At 36.5% G+C, this 25,683-nt stretch overlaps 1 protein-coding gene across 1 annotated transcript in view; it reads left to right on the plus strand.

The window, feature by feature from the left end:
- Positions 1-25,277, plus strand: part of FHDC1 (FH2 domain containing 1) — a gene marked incomplete at its 3' end in the record, with an annotated part of 46,595 nt that extends 21,318 nt beyond the window's left edge. Inside the window, exons 3-12 of the mRNA XM_083367047.1 lie at positions 4,086-4,147; positions 4,529-4,628; positions 11,694-11,779; positions 11,866-11,966; positions 13,627-13,697; positions 13,805-13,912; positions 14,845-14,915; positions 15,443-15,560; positions 19,994-20,158; positions 23,298-25,277. Of these exons, the coding sequence (XP_083223173.1) occupies positions 4,086-4,147; positions 4,529-4,628; positions 11,694-11,779; positions 11,866-11,966; positions 13,627-13,697; positions 13,805-13,912; positions 14,845-14,915; positions 15,443-15,560; positions 19,994-20,158; positions 23,298-25,277 (2,862 nt within the window). The remainder of the gene's footprint in view (positions 1-4,085; positions 4,148-4,528; positions 4,629-11,693; positions 11,780-11,865; positions 11,967-13,626; positions 13,698-13,804; positions 13,913-14,844; positions 14,916-15,442; positions 15,561-19,993; positions 20,159-23,297) is intronic.
- Between the last annotated feature and the right edge of the window lie 406 nt (positions 25,278-25,683).

A 25,683-nucleotide genomic window follows, 5' to 3' on the forward strand; every position in this document is an offset into this window, starting at 1 on the left:
TGTGGAGGACTACTTGTATATATACATCACATTCTCACAAACTCTCAAATATTGCAACTAGGTTTTCATTGCAGTGTAAGGGAAGTTTTTCAACAATGGATTATTCAAATTGCTGGTGAGAGAGTTAGCTTCCTAATTCCCTAGTTGCAGCTGTCCAAAAAACGGTCCTCATGTACATTTTGGCTGAGGCTTTTAGGGAAACTATATATTAGAACCTTGAAGAGTTCTGTCTATTCAGCCTTGAATGTAGATAAGGCTTACTTTCATCTTAGGGTGAACTTTTCATCAGGAAGCAAAGGGTCAGGGCGTGGGTAAAGGGAGCAGAGGAAGGGGAGGGAGGGAGTCCTGGAGAAAGAAAAAAAATTGGCAGATAAAGCTACGTGCTATAAAGTTCATAAATGAAGGTTCTTTGTCTTATTATTACACAGAAGAGCAGGCTAGTCACATAGCAGAATTAGTGTTAGACAAGGATCACAAGCATGGTCTAAATCAAATCTTGGGTCACTACTGAGCTAAAGGCTGCTGTGGGGGAGGGGGGACATGAAAAGACAAATGCTTAGTCTTCAGAGTAGCTCCTACTTTTATTTCAAAATCAAACCAAACACCCAAAGATTTGTTGCTTTTGAGATTTTGCTCAGAATGGAGCAGCAGACAGAGGACTCAATGTATTAATCTTAAGAAATATTAGAAAACTCTGGAGGTTTTTGGCTACTTTATTGCATTTGAATGTATCAGCACTAAAGCCATGTTAAAGTTTGCAAACATGGCTTACTTTCTGGTAACTTCATGGTTATGTCCAGATAGTGGAGTTCTGTTTGTTTGGTTTTTTGTTTGTTTTGGCAACAATACAAAAGTGGCTTGTCTTTTGGAATGTGGTTTGACTTCCAGACTATTATCTTGCTATTTCCTGGTAATCTCCCATTCAAGTATTAATCAGAGTTTAGTTTTTTGAGACCAGTCAGGGATAGCTACATGCTGCCATCTTAGTGGACAGTAAAACTAAAGATGCCGTTAGGACTAGATGACTAGATGGATTTAGCTGTGCTTGCTCTCAGTGTGCTTTAAGTAATAGTATAGAAGAATGGCACTGCCATTCCTGGAATGTTTTTTAATTTCTAATTATTGCTTTGGAGTTCTCTGAAGATCTCATCAAATGTTAACAAGGTCCAGCTCTGTTTCACTCTAAGCACAGGTCAGGCTTGTTCTGTCAATTGCTGAGATACTAAAGAATTAAGCAAATATGAGAACAATAGACACCATGAATAATGCTCTGATGAAGTAGAAATCAGCATCAGGATTCAGCTATATTTTTGCCAAAACATTAGGTTAGCCAACATATAAGTACTCCTATGACTTAGCTGGCTGGGTTGTGACTTGATAATTCTCTGGGGAAAACAGATTTTAAATAATCTGTGGGAGAAGCATAACTCTTGTTTATTTAACTACTGCAAAACATTATAAGATTTAATTGCACTTTATAGAATTAAATCAGCTCTTGACTCAAAGTTTTCAGATCATGCTTGTGAAAAATACAAGGCACAGTTAATATAGCACAGAGAACCAGCATATCAGTCTGATTGGTTGTGTAAAGTCTTAGGGAATATGTCCTAGAACAGCAGTCCCCAACCTTTCCAGCTTGGTGGCCTGGCGTGGAGAGGAGAGGAGGGAAGCTTGTGAGTGGTAGGCACACACATGTGCGACAGTTCCATTTGTGCAGGCATGGGCACCCGCTACTCACGCAAATGGAGCTTTGCATGTGAGCAGAGAGTACTTGTGCTCGCATGCGAAGCTCCGCTCTCACGAGCAGAAGGCACTTGCACTCGTGCGCGAAGCTTTACTCTCACAAGTGGAGGGTGCTGGTGCGTGAAGCTCCACTCATGCGAGCAGGGTGCACTCACATCTGAAGTTCCGTTCACTCAAATGAAGCTTTGAGTGAGCGCAAGCTCCTGCCACTTGTGTAAGTGGAGCTTCGCGCGTCCGCACACTTGCCCGCCACCTGCACAAGTGGAGCTTCACACGTGTGCTTGCCCATCCCTTCATTGGCCCTATTTCATACAGGCTACAGCCTGGTTGTGGGCTGCGACCTGGGTGTTGGGGACCCCTGTCCTAGAACTATCTTCAGTACAGCTACTTTCATTTCAGCAATTTCTATCGTTCATAACATAATGTGAGATTATGAGCTGTGGTGGCGCAGTGGTTAGTAGGCAGTTCTGCAGGCTACTTCTGCCGGCTGCCAGCAGTTTGGCAGTTCGATTCTCACCGGCTCAAGGTTGACTCAGCCTTCCATCCTTCTGAAGTCAATAAAATGACAATCCAGATTGTTGGGGGCAATAGGCTGATTCTAAGCTGCTTAAAGAGTGCTCTAAAGCACTGTGAAGTGGTATATAAGTCTAAGTGCTATTGCTATTATATGTATTAAGTAAAATGAACTAGTATAACTGTAAAAAGTCAGTGGAAAAACAAATAGGACTTTCCCAATACCGAAAATGTTTTTTCTAAGTGCCTAGTGATCTTTCATTAGGAAGATCTTATATGGCCACATAAAACTATTGAAGAATTATTATTCCATCCATTTATGCATTTGTGTATTCTTGATAGATTAATGTTAATCACCATTATGGAGATATAATGTGGTTTAAAGAGAGCTTTTATTATGTGTATTATAGTATTTCAAGACAGGTCTGCTTAAAGTTTATTGGTGTCTTATTGGAGAATAAATCAACAGCTACATGCCTTGTTGTTTTCATCTTGTCAATTGGGTGGAGGAAAAGGTAGGGGGGAAAAAGGAGAAATGAATTTGGCGTTTTCTTGGTTAAAATACTATTCTATTTTATTCACAAAAGTTACAAAGCACACAATTACTTTGCAGAATGTTTTATATTAAGTTAAGCCTGCTAGGCAGCTTTTGTAGTTTGTGGCTCTTGGACTGCCTGTAGCTTTCATAATAATAACAGCTAGCTTTCAGTCATAATTATTCAGATCTCTGAGCCGAAGTTCAGTATCTCCATTTTCTCTTCATCTTGCTATCTAGAGGAAAGTAATGGGTTGGAAGCAGAACAGAAGATTGACTGGTTGATTGATTATGTACCATCAAGTTGCAATTGATTCTTAGGAACCACAAAGATAGTTTTTCTCCATGAGCCATGGTGGCACAGTGGTTAAAATGCAGTATTGCAGGCTGAATCTGCCCATGGCCGGGAGTTCGACCCTGACTGGCTCAAGGTTGACTCAACCTTCCATCCTTTCAAGGTCAGTAAAATGAGGACCCAGATGGTTGGGGGCAATATGCTAACTCTGTAAACCACTTAAAGAGTGTTGTAAAGCACTATGAAGCAATATATAAGTCTAGGTGCTATTGCTGTTACTATGATATGTCCCTAACCTGGTCATTTAGATCTTCTAACAGTGTACCCATCATGCTGTTTTTTTCTTCCACCTTTCCCAACATTAAAGCCTTTCCCAAAGAAAGACTGAGGGGAGGGGCCAGAACAGGTCAAAAATAGAAGGTGAAAGATGTATCAAAGAATGGTAGCTCTCCCAGTTACATGTGACATTTACTCTAGCCAATCCTTTCTTCAGCCACACTTGCTATATAGCCTACAATATATTTCTCTGGAGGGATTGCAGTTCTAGACAGGAGAAGGACTTTAATTAAAAACAACATAATGTAGGAAGTAGGTGAGCCTTATGGGGTGGGAGTGGGGTGTCATAATGAGACAACAACTAAAATGACTCCTAGTATCCACCTATTTTCCTCATTATACAGCCTGGGCAAATAACAATATATTGGCACAATAATATTGTATATCCTTGCACCAGATAGCAGCCTATTTTCACCAACTGAAGTTTCAGAATTGTTTTCATTATAGCGATCTGAGACTTGACAGGAACAATTTTGTCCATATTTCTTTCTCAGCAGAGCTGTATTATTATGTGGAAGTATGTTTACCTTTTCTTGTGATGTTTAGAATTAGCCTTGTTTTTGCTGTGCAGAATAATTTTATTCTACCAGAAATAATGACTTCAAATAACCATTGTGATTATTTTTCTCTGTCTGGAATGATATCTTTTGTTGCTTTTTGTAGATTAATATTTTGGATGCCAAAAGAAGTATGAATATTGGGATTTTTCTCAAACAGTTTAAAAAGTAAGTTACTCTCCTAATTATATATTATTTTTCTTAAAGATTGTGTTTTTGACAATATGAAAGTAAGGACAATGTCTTGATATTAATGTCTTTTTTAAAAAACAGTTGTGTTTATTTCACTTGAACTTGCTCATAGGCAGCTGTACATTTAACTACATTTTGGTACTGAACATTGTTTTGGAACAGCAAATGATATTAAAAGATTCTTCCTTCTCAACAGTGCATCCAGATGTGCTGGGTTTCTTCCCAAAGTTCCTAACCAGCATTAGATATACTGGCTGAGAATTCTAAAAACTGAAAATGTATAAGTTTGATAAAGAAAAATAAAGAATTCCTATGTTCCTAAACTAAAATGTATTTTCATTCTATTGTTTCATTAAGATCACTTGACTCTATAATTGAAGATCTTCACACTGGAAGAGACCTCTATAGCTCTGAGACCCTACGTGAGCTTCTTAAATTATTGCCAGAAGCTGAGGAGGTAGGAATAGGATTGCTTGCTTTTGAAAACTACTTGTAAACTTCAGTTGGATCAGAATGCAGCACCATACGTATACCATTAGTTCAACTATCTTTATTATTTGACATGTTACTTGTTTCATGAATATTACCCTAACAACAAGGATTTATCATGGGAGGTATCCACCAAGATGTGGACATTGAGCAGAATTAGGTTTTATTTTCATGTGTGCTGTATTTTAAGTTTCCTGTGATAGTTACTTCAGGATTAGAAAATATTGTATGAAAATACAATAGGGATAGGCAGGGATAGGCATGTCTCAGTATGCCCATGTGATACCTCTGTTTCATAAGTTGCACTGATTGCCGATGCAATTTGCTATAAAACTCTACATTTATTTTATTTTATTTTTATTACATTTATATCCCGCCCTTCTTCGAAGACTCAGGGCGGCTTACAAGCTTAGCAGTAGCCTTCATTCTATGTATATGCCTGCTTGTTAGGGCTTTCACACACACACCAAGCGGCATTTGGTTAGGTTATTTTTGGTACCAACCATCTCCAGGTACATGCTGGCAGTTGATGTGCTCCAGACTCTAATTAAAGAGTCAGGATCCACAAAACATCTCCCTGCGATCTATGTAGCTTCCACCCAGTTCATATACCATTAGACCTTGAAAGACCCAGTTGTTCTCCAAACATCTTTACTGAATGTTTATTACAATAAAAGGTTTATTACACTGTGAGTTGCCTACAGATGGTTTGGAATTAGGTAGCACCTAAATGGCATGAAATAAATAGCAAAATTCTTTCTCTGGAAAAAGAAGAAAAACTTAAACTCTTAAAATTATAGTATAGCACTAAAAAGAAAATGTTCTAGCCATGATATGTTTGTCTTGTCTAACTAGTTTTGCACTTAGTTTTGAAAAGACATTATGTGTTGAAGTACACATTAAGTAATCCTACTTAGAAGACTGGCTATGTGAGTGACAAAATAAAATGCAAGCAAAAGATTCCATCTGAGAAGAACAAGATACCGTCAGGACCATTTTAGGCCAAGAAACTCTACTTAAGCTATAGGGCAGGGGTGTCAAACTCAATTTCATTGAGGGCCGCATCAGCATTGCGGTTGCCCTCAGGGGGCTGGGTGGGCGTGGCTAGAGTGCATATGGCCTCCTGGGTGGGCGTGGCCAGCTCTACATCGTTTGCATCAAGGGTGCCTATGGGAGCCTGGGCAGGAGTGGGACAGATCTGAGGGTCTCTGGCAGAAGGAGGGTCTCTGGGCCAGGGCCAAGGCAGTGGGGGCCATTCCCTCACTGTTTCCAGGATGGCTTCGCGGGCCACATGAAACCACTTTGCAGGCCGGATCCGGCCCCCGGGCCTTGTGATTGACATGTCTGCTATAGGGGTTTCAGTTACAGCATGGGAAGACTGTTCTGAGCAGAAGAAATAAAGTTAAAAAAGTTTCATAGACCTGTCAAGAAATGACCTTTTTTTTTAAAAAAAGAAGGTAGCAAGGTTATAAATACTGTATAAACCATAGTAAGAGACAACCAGCAATCTTCAAGGCCATGAACAGTAGCCATAAAACAGAAATTAATGGAATCTGAGATTTAGAAAAATGAAAAAAGCAGTATAATAGCCTTTCTTGTAAATGAGGTGAGGAGGAAGGGGTAGAACTGGAAATATTACTAAGAATGCTTGCTTTGAGGGATGAAGAGATATACGTTTCCCCATGGTATCATGGCAATGAACATTCTCAGTTTTCCAGTGGTAGTTTCATTAGAATTCTCTCCCCTTACTTTTTAATAAAGAAAAGTTGAAATGTCCATATTTAATATGAGATATAATAGAAACAGAAAAAAACAGGAAAAAATCAAATGAGACTAATATGGGAAGGAGAAAGCCAATGTGCAAAGAACAAGGATGAGAGAAAACTTCAATTTAGCAAGTCTGCAAGTAAATATGTATGGTGTCATGAATGTTTTTCTTTTAACTTAAAATTAACATGCTTGAACTTGAACACATCATTGCAGACACATTAGAAATATGAAAGTTTTCACATAAAAATCTCCCTTCAACAACACTTTGCTTTGATACAAACGTATTTTTTTTTGTTAAAAATTGAGCAAAGTAAAAACTGGCATGTTAATAATCAATCTAAGGCTGCTATTGAGACTCCATATAGCATAAGGCAATTTTTAAATCTCTCAGAATCTAAAGGAGGGGGGGGGAATCTTATGTTAACATTTAACTGCATGGTTTTTTTCACTCATTGTCACACTTCTGAAGAAAGCAAGTTTTGTGTATAGCACCTCGCTCCTTGCCATAAATTTAAACCAACGGTTTCAGATTTTGCTAGTTTACTCTTAAGATACAATAAATGCTTCTTCTTAAAAGACATGTTTTGATCTAGTACTCTACGGGAAACAGGAATGTCTTTTAAAATATAGCATAAAGTCAGACATTAAAAATTTTCCCTCTTCCCATTTTAGGCTCAGGGTGGTGGCAAGGTCTTGACTGCCCTTTAAAGCACAGGAAGAAAGAGTTAGGATAAGAAGGGTTACTAAAAAGTGACCAGGCAGTTTCCATGGTGATTACATTTGTGAATTCTTGTTTATGCACAATATTTAGTTTACAATGATACAGATTTTTTTTTCTCATTTAGAGTAAGTCAGTGTATTGCCTGGCTTACAGCTTAAATCCTTGAAATATTTCCTATGTTTAAGTAGAAAGTTTGATTCTCTTGTTTCAAGTAGCTTTTTCTGTACAGCGTCTGCTCAAGTAACAAAGTCCCTTTCATTAGTGTTCTGTGAAGTTGAGAACTGGGCACTCAATGGCTCTTCATCTCCCAGTGATTTTAAGAAGTACTGAAATTAGCATACAAGAAAGCTGGGAATGTTTGGAAGTCAAATACAATGGCTTTGTTCACACAGGATGCTAAGTGACACGCACTATTTCAACAAGGTTGCTAAATAAGGTAGAATCGGGTTTGCAGATGAGGAACGTTGTTCTGGCTTGTCTGACCAATTCCTGGTTTCTTCCCACTCTTTTTTTTATAGCTGTTTTGCATTATTAGATGATTAGAAGTTTGTTTGGATGCAAAATCAAACTAGACTGAGCCAGAAAATCTCAAACAAGTCATCTTTTTCATTTCAAACATTACACTAAATCACATTTGCAATAAATGTACCTCTTACTTATGGTTATTATAATGTTTGAATCTAGTCATTGGATTTACTCAGAAAATCATAGTGAAAACAAACCTTGTTTTGCCCAATATCAGTTGAACATGCTGAACTCCCAGTTATTCTTCAGTCAATAGTAAAGAATATTAGTCATGTAATATAAGGTATTAGTGAAAGAAAAAGTTAGATTGTATTGTACTGAATAACATAACATAGAAATTCTTTGAAAGAGACATAATTTTATATTATTTAAGTAAGGTCTTATGGGCTGATTCCCTCCTCCCTTTAGACTACTATCTACCTTCCTGGCTGATCTATCTAATGTTTCAGTCATACTTTCTATGCTAAACAACATACAAAGTAAAAATTAGAAAAGGGTAGGATTACACTTTTCTGAATTCAGAAAGTAAACAGAAAAATGTCTGTTTGAAAATCATTAAATTCTACCTTGCATGTATTTTTATATCTTTAATGATGAACCTGTTATATTCCAAAGACTTAACTTACATATTGCATGTGTAATATGATTACAACTGTGGATGGTTCCAATGCTATTTCAATAATATATGGATATTTATATGACAGTAGATGCTACATCAATATCAGTAGCTAAAAATGAAGTGCAAAATTGTTTTGTGATCTAAGCAACATATTTGAAAAACTGCAGTGTTTTGCTCTAGTTTTATAAAGCAAATATGGATGTGACTTCAAAATCAAAACATAAACAGGAAAGGAAGTATTGCTACAAGGTTGCTGCAGCTTTGAAAATGTTTTAAAAATAATATTTAAAAGTATTAGATACATACGTTTCTGAATAAAGATTTTTTAGTTTTGGCAATGAAGTATAGGCTCAATACAGTATTTAATTATTTATATTCATTGGCCACTCATTTTTAGTGGACTCTGAGCTGCACACAAAACTAAGGTATAACAACTGCTAAAAATATTAAAGAGACAGCCCTGACTACCATGCTCTAGTGCAAAATCCATGAAACAAAACACAGGCAATTAAATAAATAACAAAAGGTAACTAATGCCCTTGAAGCTTTTGCTTGACTGCAGCATGGTCATCCTGAAGTAATTCTCTCTTTTTTCTTGTAACACACCAAATTGTCACAGCTTTGGAAATCCTCATTAGATACACAAAATGTATATGGTGAAACTGGTTTGCGTGCAAGGAGCTGGAGATTAATGGAAATTGTTAATACTTTGTTTCATGCCTGCACCTTATACCATATCCTTGCTATGGAGGCACATGCTCTGGTGAAAATAGTTTGTAAACCTTTTGGAACTATGCATAATCTATCAGGACTGTGATCTGCAATTTGATTAGAGTTTTATCTAAGTCCAATTAACAGTTAAAGAGAAGGTTAAACAAATAATACTCAAACATTGTAGTGTGTCATGTTTTCATTGATAGATTCACAGTCTTTGTTGAAAGAAGTATATGAAGGCCTAGGTCAAGGGTTTGCAATCTTGACAACTTTAAGACTTGTGGACTTCAGCTCCCAGAATTCCTCAGCTGGCTGAGGAATTCTGGAAGCTGAAGTCTGCAAGTCTTAAAGTTGTCATGGTTGCAGACCCCTGGCCTAGGATAATCAGCTCTCTTAGGGCAGTAGGTTGAGTCAACTGTTCTAATCAATGAGATATCAATCAAGTGTGATAGATTAATCCGAGGCCTCCATCAGTCCACTCTCAGGAAAATAGTACATAGATGGACAAAATAGACCACATTCCCAAAATGGTCATCCAGCAAAATCATCCCACATTCAATACTCTAAATAATCCTAGGGTTATAGACTGTGTGGGATACTTGTATATTATATGATATTAATGGCCACAAGGAAAACACTGGAGTGGTGAGCATGACAGCTACCACTATTGTCCATAAACATGTTACACATTTTAAATTTGCCAGAGACCAACAGGCCTTTGGAACAAGGCTCTATTCCAGATAAGTTGACAGTGAAATGTTTTGGCACTAATGAGAAATATTATATTTGGAAGAAATTAAACATTGGCTTCCAACTTTGAAGCATTGCAATGGGAGTGTTTTGGATCGTTTGGAACTTAAATGGCTCACAATCTTTGAGGAAACAGCAAATTCTACAAGGGAGCATCTAGATTAGTAAACTGATGCTTAAATGAATGTAAGTCATGTAATATGGCAGCAGTCCTGAACACCCAGGTAAATCTATTACACAGTGGATGAAACAGAAATGGCTTTTGAAATGGCTGACTCAAATCTCTGATTTTAACCCAAATGAAATATAAATATTGTGGTATGACCCAAAACCCATATTGATGTAAGACAATCTAAAAATATTAATGAGTTAAAGCAATTCTGTAAAGAAGAATGGATCAAAATACCTCTAACTGCTAGCCGGTGACAGGGATGATAGAAAGGTTTGTAAACTTTCTCTCAACACAGTTGTCAGCTACAATTGTGATTTTATTTTTATTTATTGTTTTTAGCAAGTGCATTGTTTTTTACAGTGCCATGTATGTAGAGAATCTGTATATTCAGATGAGTCCCATAAATCAGACATGTCAAACTTGTGACATCATGTGACGTTGCGCGACGTAGCAGAGCTTTTTTCCTATTGCCAGCAATGGGGTGGGCGCGGTTTTGTCGTGACGTGTCTGGCCCGCCGGCCGGCAGTTTATTTTTATTTTTTTTATTTTAATTCCATTTATATCCCGCCCTTCTCCGAAGACTCAGGGCGGCTTACAAGCTTACAGCAGTTTGACACCCCTGCCATAAATACTTAAACATAATATGTTTTTATTCATTTACATAATATGTGGGAGTGATTTTGTTTTTGTCTCTGTGGCATAGTAATTGTTAATTGCTGCAGTATTTTTAATGTGCTTAAATTTAGAAATATCTTTTAAGCCACATAGTCTTCTTCAATCTGATGCTCTTTAAATGTTTCAATTACAAATCCCATTATTTGTAATACATTTCAGGCCAATACTGTGGTGTATGACAGATCTTCCCTTAAATGGCTAGCAATACCTATTGAGCAAAGCCACCTGCAAATTGTGGAATTTTATTTGGTTTAAAAATAGTTTTCTCTTCATGTTAAACCCACCCTTAGATTCTAAACTATGTGAAGGGAAAGAAATATTTAATGAAAGAAACATCTCATTTGAATAGAGGCCAAGAATTGCCCTCCTAAAGGAGAAACATAGAGAAAGAAATGAGACACAACTTGTTTTTTAATTATTTATGTGCTAATGAGTTGGCAAACTGTCATGCTATTTCATAGCAGTGAATGCTGCTAAACATTATTCTGCATTTGGGTGAAGATTTTGAAGACTTCTCTATATCTGATGCTTACTAGGCCGAATTTTTCAGTGATTATAAAAAGCCAAATTAACTTACTTATTGTGAAAAATCAGTCTGTGTTTTTTCTTAGAAGGCCAGTTGCTTATTAACATGTTTTGAACTTTCACACAATATTTTCATTATTTGGAGACATAAGACTGGGCAAGTTTAATCATCATAGATAATATTGGGGAATGCTATCATGATTTGCAAAAATATTAAAGTGTCCTGAGCTGGAATTAGATGTTACAGCAAAGTGTAGAAAGCAACAATTGGATACATCACCTCTTTTTTCTGCCCTGGAATCTTATTGACAAAACATGTAGTCCTGGTATAATTTCTTTTCCCTTTAATAATAAATGAGAAATTTAGAGGACTTTAGATAATAATATCTCATAACATCTTTTTTAATTTGAATATTATTAAATAGTGTGGATAGGGCATATATAGTATTTTCATATTAACCTTGAAATATTTTTTTACTGTGGTGAACTCTTAAATGCACTCTTCAACATCTTGCTTCAATTTCGATTGATTTATCTTCTTTATTCCCCCCCACCCTTCCAGGTAAAGAAGTTAAAGGATTACAGTGGCGATCTCTCAAAACTTTGTCAAGCAGATTCATTTATGTATATGCTAATCCAGGTGCCAAAGTAAGGAAATGTTGGGTTTTTGTTATTTACACTAAATTCACTATTTCTTGCACCACAATTTTAAAGCTTATTTTGTTTATTTTCAGCTATTCCCTGCGCATTGAAGCAATGGTGTTAAAAAAAGAATTTTCTCCATCATGTACTTCACTGCAGAAAAACATGACAATTATAAAAATGGCTACAAAGGGTAATTAAACATGCTGCAGCATGCATTAGGATCTTGTTTTTCTTAGCAGGTTAATCAACTAACTAGAGAGATGAGATCTGGAATTTCAGGTACCTATTAGCTATTTAAAGAAGGAAGCTAGCTCTGACACATTCCATAAGGGTGTGTGTTGCCATGTACATATGTTATCAATCAAGTGTGTATGTTGGTGTATAACAATTTTGATGTATTCTGAATTTGATAGAATCATTTTCTATTTTTTCTATTTTCCTGTATTTGTATTCTGATTTTGCTTTTCTTAACATCATATAATTTTCAGTCTTTTTCAACGGCATAACAGTGACTTTTTTTAGCTTTATTAAATCTTGGGAACAGCACAGATGTGCATTCATTTTTCCCTTATACATTATTCATTTTTATAATGCTATTATGACTGAGTAATGGTGCTTAATTTATTGAATGAAAATCATTGCATTGTGCAGATAGGTAGTCATTGATTTTAGACTAATACTTAGCTACAGTACATTTAGTCATGGTTTATTGAATAACTTTATGACATGGCCTCCTAGTGCTGATAGTAAATAACTTAAACTAGATTCCCAAACAGCTAAAGTATAGTTTGCAAATCATAATGATTGCAAAATCTTGTGCTACATACTGTAAATCACAGTATGAATTAGAAAAATATATGAAACCACCCATTAATTTTTAAGATCTAAGCATGTTGCATTTCTCTTATTTCAGCTGTTGATTGGTAAAATACTTACTCTGCCTTAAATCTGTTGTGCTATTTAGACATTTATTGGCCTAAGGAATGATGCTGTCCATTAGTCATCCAGAAACATCTAAATGCATAGGGGTTCCTCAGGTTACTCTACTTAATCAGCCTCTGGCAGTTTCCAGTTTGTTAGTCTTCCAGCTGCAAAATACGTAATTTCATTCAGAGCAGACCTTTCTCACTAGCTTTAGACCTTTTGACATAGCCCTCTTGAACTGAAAGAACTATGGTGTGTCATAAATATATTTTTCCCTCTACATATCCCTTCCTATGTGGAATTCATTGTAGGCCAGACTGATGAACATTGTTTTAGGGAAATAAATGTTTAATCTAGGGAAATAAACTAATCTTCTAGGTGTTGTTTTCACACATCTACATAAAAGGACATTTGCACAAATTCAGACAGATTCAAATAAAATATCAAAATGAAGTTGAGCTCCCCGTTTCCAAAGAACCTTCCAAGCCCCCCCATCCATCCCCAATTTCTCATAATCAGAAGACCCTATTAAATGGCATAAGTTGTAGCAAAGAAGATGGAGCTTAAAAGTTTTGCTTTGGTTGTCTGCAGTGCGTAGATCCATTTTATAGAGTACAGTCTCAGTGTTCAGAGAAAAAAAAAACCTATTAGCCAAGGATGGACCAAGGAAGGCAGCTGATGAGGTTTTCCTTAGCTCCAGCTAAAATTTGTTTACTTCTTTATCACATATATTTTTGCCAATAATTAGATTTATATCCTCTCCCTAAATTACCTAAATTACCTAAATTACCCTAGTTTACTCCCTAAATTACCCTAGTTTCCTCTAAGAAAAATAAGATACATTGAATGTGCAAAATATTGAAGTATAATTTCTTTGTCTCCTAAACAAATGCCCATTGGTTAATACTTCTTGTGTCTTTTTCCAGAGCTGATGTGCTGTGAAGAACTGCATGCCATATTGCACTTGGTCCTTCAGGCTGGGAATATTATGAATGCAGTAAGTGGATTAGCCTCTTTGCAGATGGCAAGTAGGGCAAAGAATTTCAAGCCTTGTGGATTGACCTCCCATATCTCTTCTGCCTCCCCCTCCACTCTTCTGCATAGGGAGGCTGTGCTGGCAATGCAGTTGGCTTCAAGCTATCCTCATTACTCAAGTTGGCAGATACAAAAGCAAACAGGCCTGGGATGAATCTGCTTCATTTTGTTGCTTTGGTATGTAAATTGCCATTTCTGAGATAACAGTCTATAGACATCTAAGCAGAAGGAATAGGTAATGGATGGGATATTATGGGACAGATGAGGGCTGCAAAATTGAGGAGCAAATCGTTTTTCCTAATCCTTGCTTAATTTGCAATGCTCCTGAGAATCTAAAATTTAGCATTTGTTTTAGTGATTTTTGTTAATATTTCCCTGCACACTGGTTTAACAGCTAATTTGAAGTGTCCAGAGAGAGGGCAAAAAAGAGATTAAGCCGGAAATGTTGTACCGATAGTCCTCAATTTACAGCAGTTCATTTAGCGACTGTTTGAAGTTACAATGGCACTGAAAAAAGTGACTTATGACATTTTTCATACTTACAACCATTGCAGCATCCTCATAGTCACGTGATCAAAGTCATATTTATAATGGTTGCAGTATCCCAGGGTCATGTGATCACCTTTTGTAACCTTCTGATGAGCAAAGTCAATGAGGAAGCCAGGCTCACTTTAACAGCCGTATTACTAACTTAACAACTGCAGTGATTCACTTAACAACTGTTGAAAGAAAGGTCTTAAAATGGGGCAAAATTCACTTAACAACTGTCTTATCAACAGTAATTTTGGGCTTAATTGTGGTCGTAAGTCGAGAACTATCTGTATTAATTTTCAGAAAAGGCATTAGTATGCAGCCTTTATCTAATTGCCTTTCTCTTTATCAAATTGCCTTTCCTACTGCAATTTGATTGTATTCTGGTGGTAGACTGTTACTCAGTCATTCTAAAAACGTCCACAATTAAGATGGAAACTTATCAGTTTTCTTAAATGAGGTTTTGAAAAACATGATCCATAGGTTTAAAGCAGAAGCCTCTTAATTGCTCTGGGGAAAAATATACATTGATTGCTATTGAATGAAATGAAATGTTACTGGGATTTTGTTTGTTTCAGGAAGCCCAAAAGAAAGATAGAGTTCTTCTAACCTTTTCAGAAAAATTGCACCATGTTCATGAGGCAGCAAGGTAAGTAAGAAAACTGTAAACATTGGGTTATTCTCTTCACAGAGAACATAAATTGGTATGCAGAGTTTGGGCATGAAAACTGAAATTTAAGGAAATATTTACTGTAGACTGTTTTCATTTTCACAGCAAAAGGAAATATGAATGCAACTTTCCTGTTTAGAGTTTGAATTCAAGAATATTTAAAGGGGTTTTTCATGGCAGTTAACTTACTAAACCTTACTGGATTATACATATTAATCAATTGATTGCACTGATTAAAGTTTCATTTAATGTTGCAATCATATTATTTAACATCTTGCCACCATTGTATCCTTCCACTTAAGAATCAGAATTGTAACACTCATTGCATTAATGCAAATACTTTGACTTCTGTTGTGAATGTCATGATTCAACAATGTTGGCTGATGATTTGCTTAGACACTGTTCACTAATGTGTCCCATTAGCAAATACGATGGTTTAAGTTGTCCACATTTCAATGGGGAAATGCTCTTTTCCAAGGTAGATTGAGATTGCTGTTTCTCTGCAGGATATCTGTAGAAAGTATTGAAACTGAACTTCAGTCCCTGTCATCAAAGACAAAATCTCTAAAGGATAGTATTCGCCGGGACACTGAACTCTTTCGGCAGATGGAAGGATTCCTTCAGGTTTGTTGCAGATTCTTGATATGTCTGTTTATTATACATTTATATATTGAGCTGCATAATTTAAATTCAGTTAGTGTGCTTAACAGATAATAAACCCCTTGTTTCTTTTAGAAACCTTTTTCAGTGGTACTCTTGCTAAAATTCTGTAGGCACTTTAAGGGGTTGCTTTCCCAGTCAAACCAACACAGTTTGTTGTCCTGAAAGGGTATGATGTGTGAAATGGTTTTGTCAAGTGTCTATTATTTAAGCAGTGCTAACTGGTTGATCAATGGAATTTCCTGCCCACCCACTTTCCTCTGCTTGCGGAAAAAATAATGCTTTAAAAAGGTTTCTTTTCTTAACAAATATTACCACTTCAGTATGGAAGCTTATGTTTGTGCTTTTTCAGTAGCTTTGAGGTGATGTAGTCTGAAATTCAGTACAAACATTTAATTGCACCACTGTTTCAATTTGATGAAAGCCAAGTAGTATAATGCTTAAGGCAATTGAACCTATCTGTTTGCCTTTGTGCTGGTGATCAAAGCATTCTTTCCTACAATCTCTGATTTATTTGTTAAAAATTCTTCCATTATAGACAATTTTAAACATCCTGGTTTTTAAAAGCCTGTTAAGTATTTTATTCATTATTTCTATAGAAAGGATAGAATAGTTGAATAACAGGAATTAGTGTCTTATTAGTTTTGTAAATTAGTAATTAGAATAATGCTACCCTAATGTGTCTCAGATAAGATGTTGCATTTTTTTAATATTCATTAGTATACTCTGATGTCCAACTGGATTTTATAAACTCAGATATTTTTACAACTGATGTCATACTTCTCAGATTAGTCTTATAGAATGAGGCTTTCTAAGATAAAGAATGAATTTACTTCTAGGAGAATGAAGAACTGATTTTAGTCTACAACTTATTTTTATGAATACTTTGTTTTTCTGATTTATGGATAATATCTGCTAAAATTGTTTAGCTTTTGCATTGGATATATTTGACTCTTGTGTGTCTTTTCTGTCTTTCATATAATTGCATTTGTTCCTTACAATGTTCAGATACATAAGGTAATACTTGCTTAAAGCTTTTGTCTTAATTAAGATCTCACGTATCTAGTGATATCATAGTTAGGGAACCAATTTTATGACCATTTTTACTGCAGTTGTTAAGTGAATCCAGCTATCCCAATTGTCTTTGTTTCTTGGCAAAGAGAAGCAGGGAAAGTTGCAAAATCATGATCATGTGACCACAAGATGTTGCAACCATCATAAAAATGAGCCAGTTGCCAAGCACTCAAATTTTGACTATGGAGGTGTCAACTGTAAAATGAGCATGGCTGCAGCCATTTTCCTTCTCATTCTGGGTTGCCACATAGAATGGGAGGGAGGTTGCCCACATGCTTCACTAGTCAAAATAATCTTTTGTCCTATGGGAATGAAAGCTACCGGCTGCTCCCAAGACTAGGGACTGGATGTTGCATAAAAAGCCCACCAAATAATCATATTGGGGAACGTAGTTGCTTGCATAGCTTTTGTGGGTGGGACATTTAATTTTGTATTGGAAAATTGTTACTTGTGTATCCAGACTTGATTTCACTCTTGACCGTGCCTATATTTTGTAACTAATAAACATGTTCTTTGAGGAATTTGCAAGCCTCTGAGTTCTGCTTTATTCATCTCTGTCTGTCGGAACCATGACAGGAGGTTATGCAACAGTCGTAACTTTGAGAACAGGTCATAACTAACTTTTTCTGAGGCTGTCATTATTTGAATTATCAATGAACGGTCATAAGTCGAAGACCACCTGTAGATAAGTGAAACACCCATACTTAGATGTTTGTGCAGGTCCATTAAGAGGCCTATATTCACATGTCTTGGGTGGTGTTTACATTATGTTAGTTACACATAACACATTAAATAAATATACACATGAAGTAAAGATTCTGCAAGTATTCTATTTCTAAATAATAGGAGAAAGTAAAATTTTAAAAGGTTGACAATACTTATTAGTATAGAGTAGATAAATGGGAAGTTAATTAGAGTGAAGTTTGATTTTATCAAATTAATGGTTTGCAACCTTCCCTGCTTCCCTTTGCCAAGAAACAAAGTCAATTGGGAAAGCTGGATTCATTTAATCACTGCAGTAAAAATGGGCATAAAATTGGGTCCCTAAACTATAATTTCACGAGGTCTTAATTAAGACAAAAGCTTTAAGTAGGTATCATTATCTATATCTGAACATTGTAAGCAACAAATGCAAATATGAATGACAGAAAAAAATACATATGTGTCCAAACCAACACTTTATTGTTTAGGCTTTGAATATTAGTTTACATTAATGACAGCTGCCAACTGTCATTACACACTCCTGTACTTCATTGGTAATAGTTATTACTACAAATGATTTTGTATCACCTATTCAGTATTAAGAAATATTTAAGTTTTCCTAATGTCCTTGTTAAACTTTTGCTGGCATCCTGAATTTGACGTGTAGCTGATTAAGAACTTGATCCCTGAATTGTCTTTGCAAAGCGCCTTCTTTGTCCACCCAAAAGTGTGAATCACTAATTCAGGCAAAGCAAGGGGCATCAAGTCTCTTTATAAGGTACAGAAAAAAATGAGGCATGCTGGATATGCACTACATGTAATATGTCAGAAAACAAGCGATCAAACAGTAAAGGAGATTGATTACACGTGACACTTGAACAATAGAAAATGTTGATTCTAGATAACATTCCACAGCAAATTTATGGGTTACATTATTCTTTCCTAGCCGACTTTGTATCTTTCTTAAAATTTGCAAGTGTATTCAAGGACTTTCAGAATACACTATTTATTGTTTAGTATTGAAAAGACAAGTTTTCGCATACAAAAATAGCCTTGACTTAGAAGAAAAATGCATGTTTTCCTGAAGTTAAAAAGAGGCCTTGACTGCCATGTTAAAGGTGCTAATATCACCTTTTAAAATGCTAATACTGAAGAAAATATTTAAAGCAACAGACATATAATTGCCATATTAATTTTAATTAGACTAATTAAAAACATGCAACTAAGGTTTCAGTCTGCCTTTACTTTAAAAATGCATCTAATATAATCATTTCTAAAAAATGCTGAATAAATCTGATTTAAAAATCTACTCTCATTACTACTCATAAACAACCTATCTAATAAGAAAGGTAGAGCCAATTTTTCATACTCCCTCTTTAGGTCATCTTCATAACTCTTTGCTGAGTGAAATAGCTTTTTTTTCCTTTTTGTTTAACAGATGAATTTAAGATAATCTACCTTTCTTAGAATAACATTTACGTATCTCCATGCCTTTTTACCTTCAGGCTTTCTCTTTCATTTTGTAAGCAAAGTCATGAGGAAAAGAAAGCTTAATAATACATGTCTGGCACTGCCATCCCTTTTTTTAAAGAATGCTTTTTTAGGGAATGAATGGAAGTTCTGAAGGAATCTGCTTTGTTTCTGTTGCATGTTTTTTAAACAGGAAAAAAAGGAATTGGGAAGATTTCAGCTTAACTTTCTTAAAATGCGTGATTGCAGCAGCATCTTACCTTGATCAAATATCTGTTACTGGTTATTTGTTAAATTGGATTTGAATTTGAAACTCAGTGGTCCAAAGGGCTATATTAATTACAAGAACAGATGCTGATACACATAAGTGGACTTTTATCTGTTTATAATTTCAGATGAGATTTCATAGTTGAGTCTTCTGCATTATTGTAGACCAGGGTTCTTCAAACTTGGCCCTTTTATGGCTTGTGGACTTCAACTCCCAGAATTCCTCAGCTAGGCACGCTGGCTGAGGAATTCTGGGAGTTGGTCCACAAGTCATAAAAGGGCCAAGTTTGAAGACCCCTGTTGTAGACAAAATGAAATATTTGGTAGAAAATAATGAGCATGTACTATATTCCTCTCCTTTCATAGATATATATATTCTGTAACGGAATACTAATGCTTTCAATCAATAATCAACATTCTTTATATGGCAACAGATATTTATGGCTTATTTCACAAGTGCTTAGGGTTTTTGCCCTTCCTTTCTCATCATTTCACTGAACTATAGGAAAGGGGAAAGCAGCTCTTTGGGGATCTGCATTTTGTGAAGAGAGGTATAATAATATATTTGATTCATTTCTGAATGATGAATGCTGTTGGCATAATTATTGTCCATGAAGTGCCCACTCGTTCTACTACTCTTTTGTATAAACTTGTATCACAGGTTTGTGCCATACTTAAAAAAACAAACCTGTGAAACCTGTTTGACTGGAAGGATAAAAAGTTGTATGTAGACCAAAGTGAGCACAGCAACTGTTGTGCCAGTGCTATAGTCTACAGTCTCTTGCTACAGATGACACTCTGGATTTCTGAAATTAGCAACTGCATGCATAGCATGTAAGAAATAATCACTCATCAATCTCTATGTATTTTACTTTTATTTAAAGTTTGCTGTTAAAGAATTAAAAGAACTCGACCATTGGAAACGAGATCTGATGAAAGAAGCACACGCCCTTATAGACTTTTTGTGTGAAGACAAAGAAACTATGAAACTGGAGGAATGCTTTCAGATCTTTCGAGATTTTTGTTTAAGATTCAACAAAGCTGTTAAGGTAACAACAACTCCAAAACTCAGAAATATCTATTGGCCTTAAGTGATAAAGTTGCTTTATTACTATTATTACTATTAATATTGTGATTTGATCCATTGAGTCAAATAATGCATGACACCCTTTGGGGCTAACGGGGAGCCATTTCTCTGTTCTCTCATCCCTGTTTGCCTACCCCCTCCTGATTTTCCAGAGTTGTACTTCTTACCCTTGCCAAATTCCTGAAAGAGCTATTTCTGCAAAACTCAAGATCATAAAGTTCTTGGAGTACACAATTACATATGTGTCCATACAAATATGTGTGGCTGTGTTCTTGATAAAGCTCCTCAGATGCACTGGAATAATGTGTATTTTATAAAGTTTTGTTACGTTGTATTCATTCATTTATTAGTTTATATTGCCACCCAATCATGAAGACCATAACTCAGATAAAAACAACATCTATTTTTTTTAAAAAAAAGAAACCATATTGCACAAGACGCAAGTTCATCCATCCAAATCAGTGAAAAAAGCCCAGACAATCTTTGCCTGAAATGGTATAGGGTTTCCTCCAAAGTCCCGTCCAACTCTTGTTATTCTGCTATTCAATCACAAAAACTCCCTACCTAGTTCCTGGAAGAAAAGCCAGGGATTCATGGCTTTCCGAAAGGCAAATAGGATTGTGGCCATCTGGCTGTCTTGGTTGAAGCTGTGCCTTGCAGTAGGTGCGGCAGTAAACAAGGCACGTCTTCTGGCAAGATGGGACTCTTACGTGATGGGATCTAGAGCATACCAGCCTTATCAAATCTTATCAGTCAGGTAGAAGTAATTGGAAAAAGGCTTTGTAGGTCACAATCAGCACCTTAAAACACATGCTGGAAGAATACGATAACCAGAAGTTCATGGAATATTATATGGACACAACTTGAGTAAGACCTTGTGGTCCAGGAATGGGCATAACTGGCATACAAGATAAATTTGTGCAAAGGTTTTCAAAACTATGCTATTGCCTGTTCTTCAAGCAGGAACCATATTTTAAGGACCCAAAGGTGATTTTTTTTTTCAGGAGGCAACTGGACTTTCTTGTGTTTCTTTGGAAGACGTCTCACTTCTCCTCCAAGAAGCTCCTTCAGCTCTGACTAGATGGTGGGGAGTGGAAGAATTTATATTGCATGCAGACAGATGGTCATTTGCATTTCTTTAGAGAGTCATTGAAACCATTTTGGAGGTTTACCTGTGTCCTGAGTGTCACCTGAGAAGTGCAAATATGTGTGGAGCTTTCTGGCTGCAGGATGTTTTCTACCCTGTGTCTCTAAAGGAATGCAAATGATCATCTGTCTGCAAGCAATATAAATCCTTCCACTCCCCACCATCTAGTCAGAGCTGAAGAAGCTTCTTGGATGAGAAACGAAACGTCTTCAAAAGAAACGCAAGAAAGTCCAGTTCCCTCCTGGGGGAAAAAAGCATCTTTGGGACAACCATACCTGGATGACTGAGAATCTCCATAGACATATTTTAAGGAGAATCCCAGAATGCACTTTAGATCTGTCTAGGGCAGTATAACCCCATCCAGAATCAAAATTAGAAATTATTTACATCCAGGTGGTCCTAAAATCGTCATTCATTCAGTTTTGCTGGGGTTGAACTTGAGCCTGCTTTCCCCTATCTAGATTCCCATGATCTCAAGTCACTGAGATGTAACTTTAGAGGCATTGCTTGAATGGCCATGCATTTAAATGTATTACTGGGAAATTATATGTATCGCTGATAATACGTAATCACTTGCCACTACCTGGGCAGGTGTTGGAACATTCTAGAGTTTATAGAAATTTATTTGGTGGTAGTCCTGCAAAAGGTTTGTCATGTGTCTGGGCATATTTCCTGCTGAACCTCATTTGTTTATTCTTGACCTCCAGAAAAGTAACACATTCACCTTTGAGCTCCTTGTTCCATCAAGCTTGTTTAAATTATAATTTTATTTTATTTACTTTGTTTCATTGTTACTCATGAACTTTCATGGATGCAGAAAGATTAGCTGTGGCTATTCAGCCTTTGGCCTTAGGGTCCTGTCAGCACTGCAGGGATAAGATAAATATATTTTTGAGCTGCCCAAGTCCTAATGACTCTGAGCAGCTTACAATTAAATGTTCCTCTTCTAACGGACTGCGCTGATGACCCTGCTACCTCAGTTTTTCTTCATATAAAGGGCTTGTCTGAAATATTTTCTCAAGGTGTCTTGGAGAAGGAGGCTCGTACCCTATTTATCTCAGCTTTTCATTGATTAGGCCTTCTTCCTGTCCTTCAAGGACCTTCTGTTCTCTACAGCCACACTGTGTAGGTTATATCAGACAGTTCTGTAGCAGTCCAGTACAAAAACAAAGATGATAGCACAAAATATGCCCCTTTTCTGTACCTGATGCTACAGATATACCCAGACGTTTTTATAAACTCTAGAAGATTTTAAATGTGAAAATATGTAATCACATGTGTGGATGCCCAGATGATCCCTACTAAACCTGCACATACATGAAAATTACCAATTCTTTCCAATCTGGTTTGTGTGAAATGTAAATGGTTGCAGTGATGGTTTTCATTACAGTGTTTTTATGGCACAGAAAACTCAATTTTTTAAAAAGGCAAGAAGATTTATATCATTAAAAGCATTTAAATGGTTTGTAAAAGAAAACAATACGGGAATAATGCTAAATATACTGAGGTATGGGTTATTATCCTACCTTGTACTTAAAATGTGTTCACATTCATAGAAATCTTATTCAAATCTGGACATGAATTGTACTGGTTGCTTTGAATGGTTTGCTTATGTTTTCGTAATATATTGAATGACAACTTTAGAATTTTGGACAATATTATGACTGAGTTGATTATTTAAAGAATGTTTGAGCGTAATGGAATAAAATTTGAGGAGCATATAATAGTCCACTTGCAGTTAGGCCTATGTACTTGCAATGAGACATCAACAAAATATTTATTACTCCATTTCATATTCTTATAGAAAATTATTACAGTACTTTGTTTAAAAAATCAAGGATATAGATGGGGGACAGGTAAGGAGGATTAATATAAGGGCAAACTTAATGTAAATAACATTTTATTTGTAAATAGTATTTAATTCAATGATTATAAATATGTCTTTTCTGAACAGGAAAACAAAGAAAGAGAGGCTCAACAACTTCAGCAACTACAGCGACTTAAAGAGCTGGAGGACAAACGCCGGTCGTGGGTTGTTGGGGATATCAGTGCTTTTGGCAGAAGCAGTAGTGAAAATGATGTTGGTGCACTAACAAAGCGAGGGCTTGAAGAATTCTTACCCTTTTTGCAACAAAGACCCCAAAGTCCTTCATACAGAAATACCAGCACAAGACGTTCTCGACATTCCTTGGGCGTGACTGCAGAAAGAGAACTCTTTACTTTCCTGGGTACCTCAAAAGAGGAAGATCTGAACAAGTTTAACAGTCTCCCTCGTGAACATCCTTGTCCAACAAGACCAAATGTAGCATGGTCAGAAAGTAAGGAGCCTGTGGATGTCTGCTTCACTCATTTGCATTTAGACCAAGGTTCCAAACACAAGGAATACAGTCACCAGCTTTTCCCATCTCAGGCTCAACATGTAGAAAATACTTCCCATGATAACTTCTATAGCAATCAAGAGAGGTCAAATGATGAGAAGTATAGGTTCAATGTGGCTTGTATGGAATCCAGTGATGCAGTTTCTTGGGACCCATCTATGGAAGAACATGAACACATTCCTGGTCTGTGTAAGTTTGACTCTCATGAAACAAATTATATAGAGGATTCATCTCCAATTCATTTTGTGGCTGGAATGCAAGGCTTAGATGCTCAAGATGATCCAGACTTACACTCTCCTGGCATAACAGGAAATCCATCCAATAGAGAAAAGACTAATTATAAAACTGAACATTCTGCCAAAATGATGAGTTATGTTAATGAAGCTCTGGAACCTGATAATGATAGCCCCATATCTTCAGATGGTAGTATTTCAGGAACTAAAACTCAAGGACCAGTCTTCTTTGAATCAGATTTTGAATGTTCATTGACACTTGATCTCTCAGAAGAAAGCAGTCCAAAGCCAGGTGGCAATAAAATAGATAACAAAAATGGTGCTAACTCCTCTTATATGAATGATCTGCAAAGTGGTGATAATGCCATCTTTTCCAATGATAAATCTGACTGTAGCAATAAGCCTAGTTTTCCAAAGGAAAAATCGGTAAGGAGCAAAGATGCATTGGGACCAAAGAGAAATTCTTTGAAAGACAAAACTTCAGGTAACACAAAATCCAGCACTGCCTCTCCAAATCATCCCAGACCTGTGAGAACTCTGAATTCATCAGAGAATGCAAGCATGAGAAAAGTTGTACCCATTTCCAGGTCCACTAAACCAGCATCTCCTAGTTGTCCCAAAAAACCAGAGGCTAAGCCTGCATCTCGAGACATGGCTGTAGTTGAAACACGTCTGTCACGTCGTAACTCCGTCCGGGGTATTGTAGACGCGGCGCCAAAACCTCAATATCGGCAGAGTATATCAGTAGAAGAGCCAAAATTTCAGCATGGAACTTCAAATTCAAGCAGTGGCCATTTTGAGAAGGAGGCGCTTCAGCATAAAGGCTCTTTCAAAAAGCCAAGCTGCAAACCAGTCAGATATGTTCCCAAGTCAAAAAATGATGAAACAAAAATGTGCCGCTCCTTGACCAAATCTCAGGGCCCTGTAGATGCTAACAAAAGCACATCTGTCGTAGCTCCCAAGGCACCAGCTCCTGTTCCGAGTTTTGCAAGAAATACAGTGGCCTCTTCTTCAAAATGTGCAAAGGTGGATTTGCCCTCCCCTTCTAGAGCTCCACCTCTCACAAGGTCTTTGTCTCAAAGACTACCTCGAATGAAAGTAACAGCAGCCTCTGATGATTCTAATCCAAAGGAAAATGGTGGAAGCACACTGAAAAGAGCCAACAGTGCTAAAATTATCAAAAGAAACACTGACAACAGTGAGCTTCTAAGTGTTAAAGCAGAGTCTGTGCTGAGGGAACAAATAATAACGGAAAAATCAGGATCCCTTAAATGCAAAGATGGGAGTCAAACTACAATTGGGAAACTATTGAATCACTTCTAAAACATAAATGCATTGTATCATTTGGCAATATAGAATGTGAAAACCAGGTTTCTCAGTGCTGACTATTTTCTTATGAAAGATTCTGAACAGTAATGCTGTATTTTGTTATTCAATAGAAACTAAGGTACCTTATGCAAATCTGAGGGATGCCTGAACTGAATGTATTTCAAAACTACTGTGATGGAATAGCTGTAACTAAGATCCCATGTCTTGGGGAGGTAGTACTTCTTCAGGAATTTTGCATGCTAAGACTGATTTCCTCAACTTAGTGTTCTGCCAGACAAGACCTCATCTCCAAGTTAGCTGGCTTGAGATGAGATGAACTAAAGTTAATTACATGTAAAAAAATATTGCAAAGTTGGGGAAGATTGTGTTAACAAATGCTTTCATGCAATGAAAGGAAAGG

Source organism: Vipera ursinii (assembly GCF_947247035.1).
Source record: "Vipera ursinii genome assembly, chromosome: 7".
NCBI lineage: Eukaryota > Metazoa > Chordata > Lepidosauria > Squamata > Viperidae > Vipera > Vipera ursinii.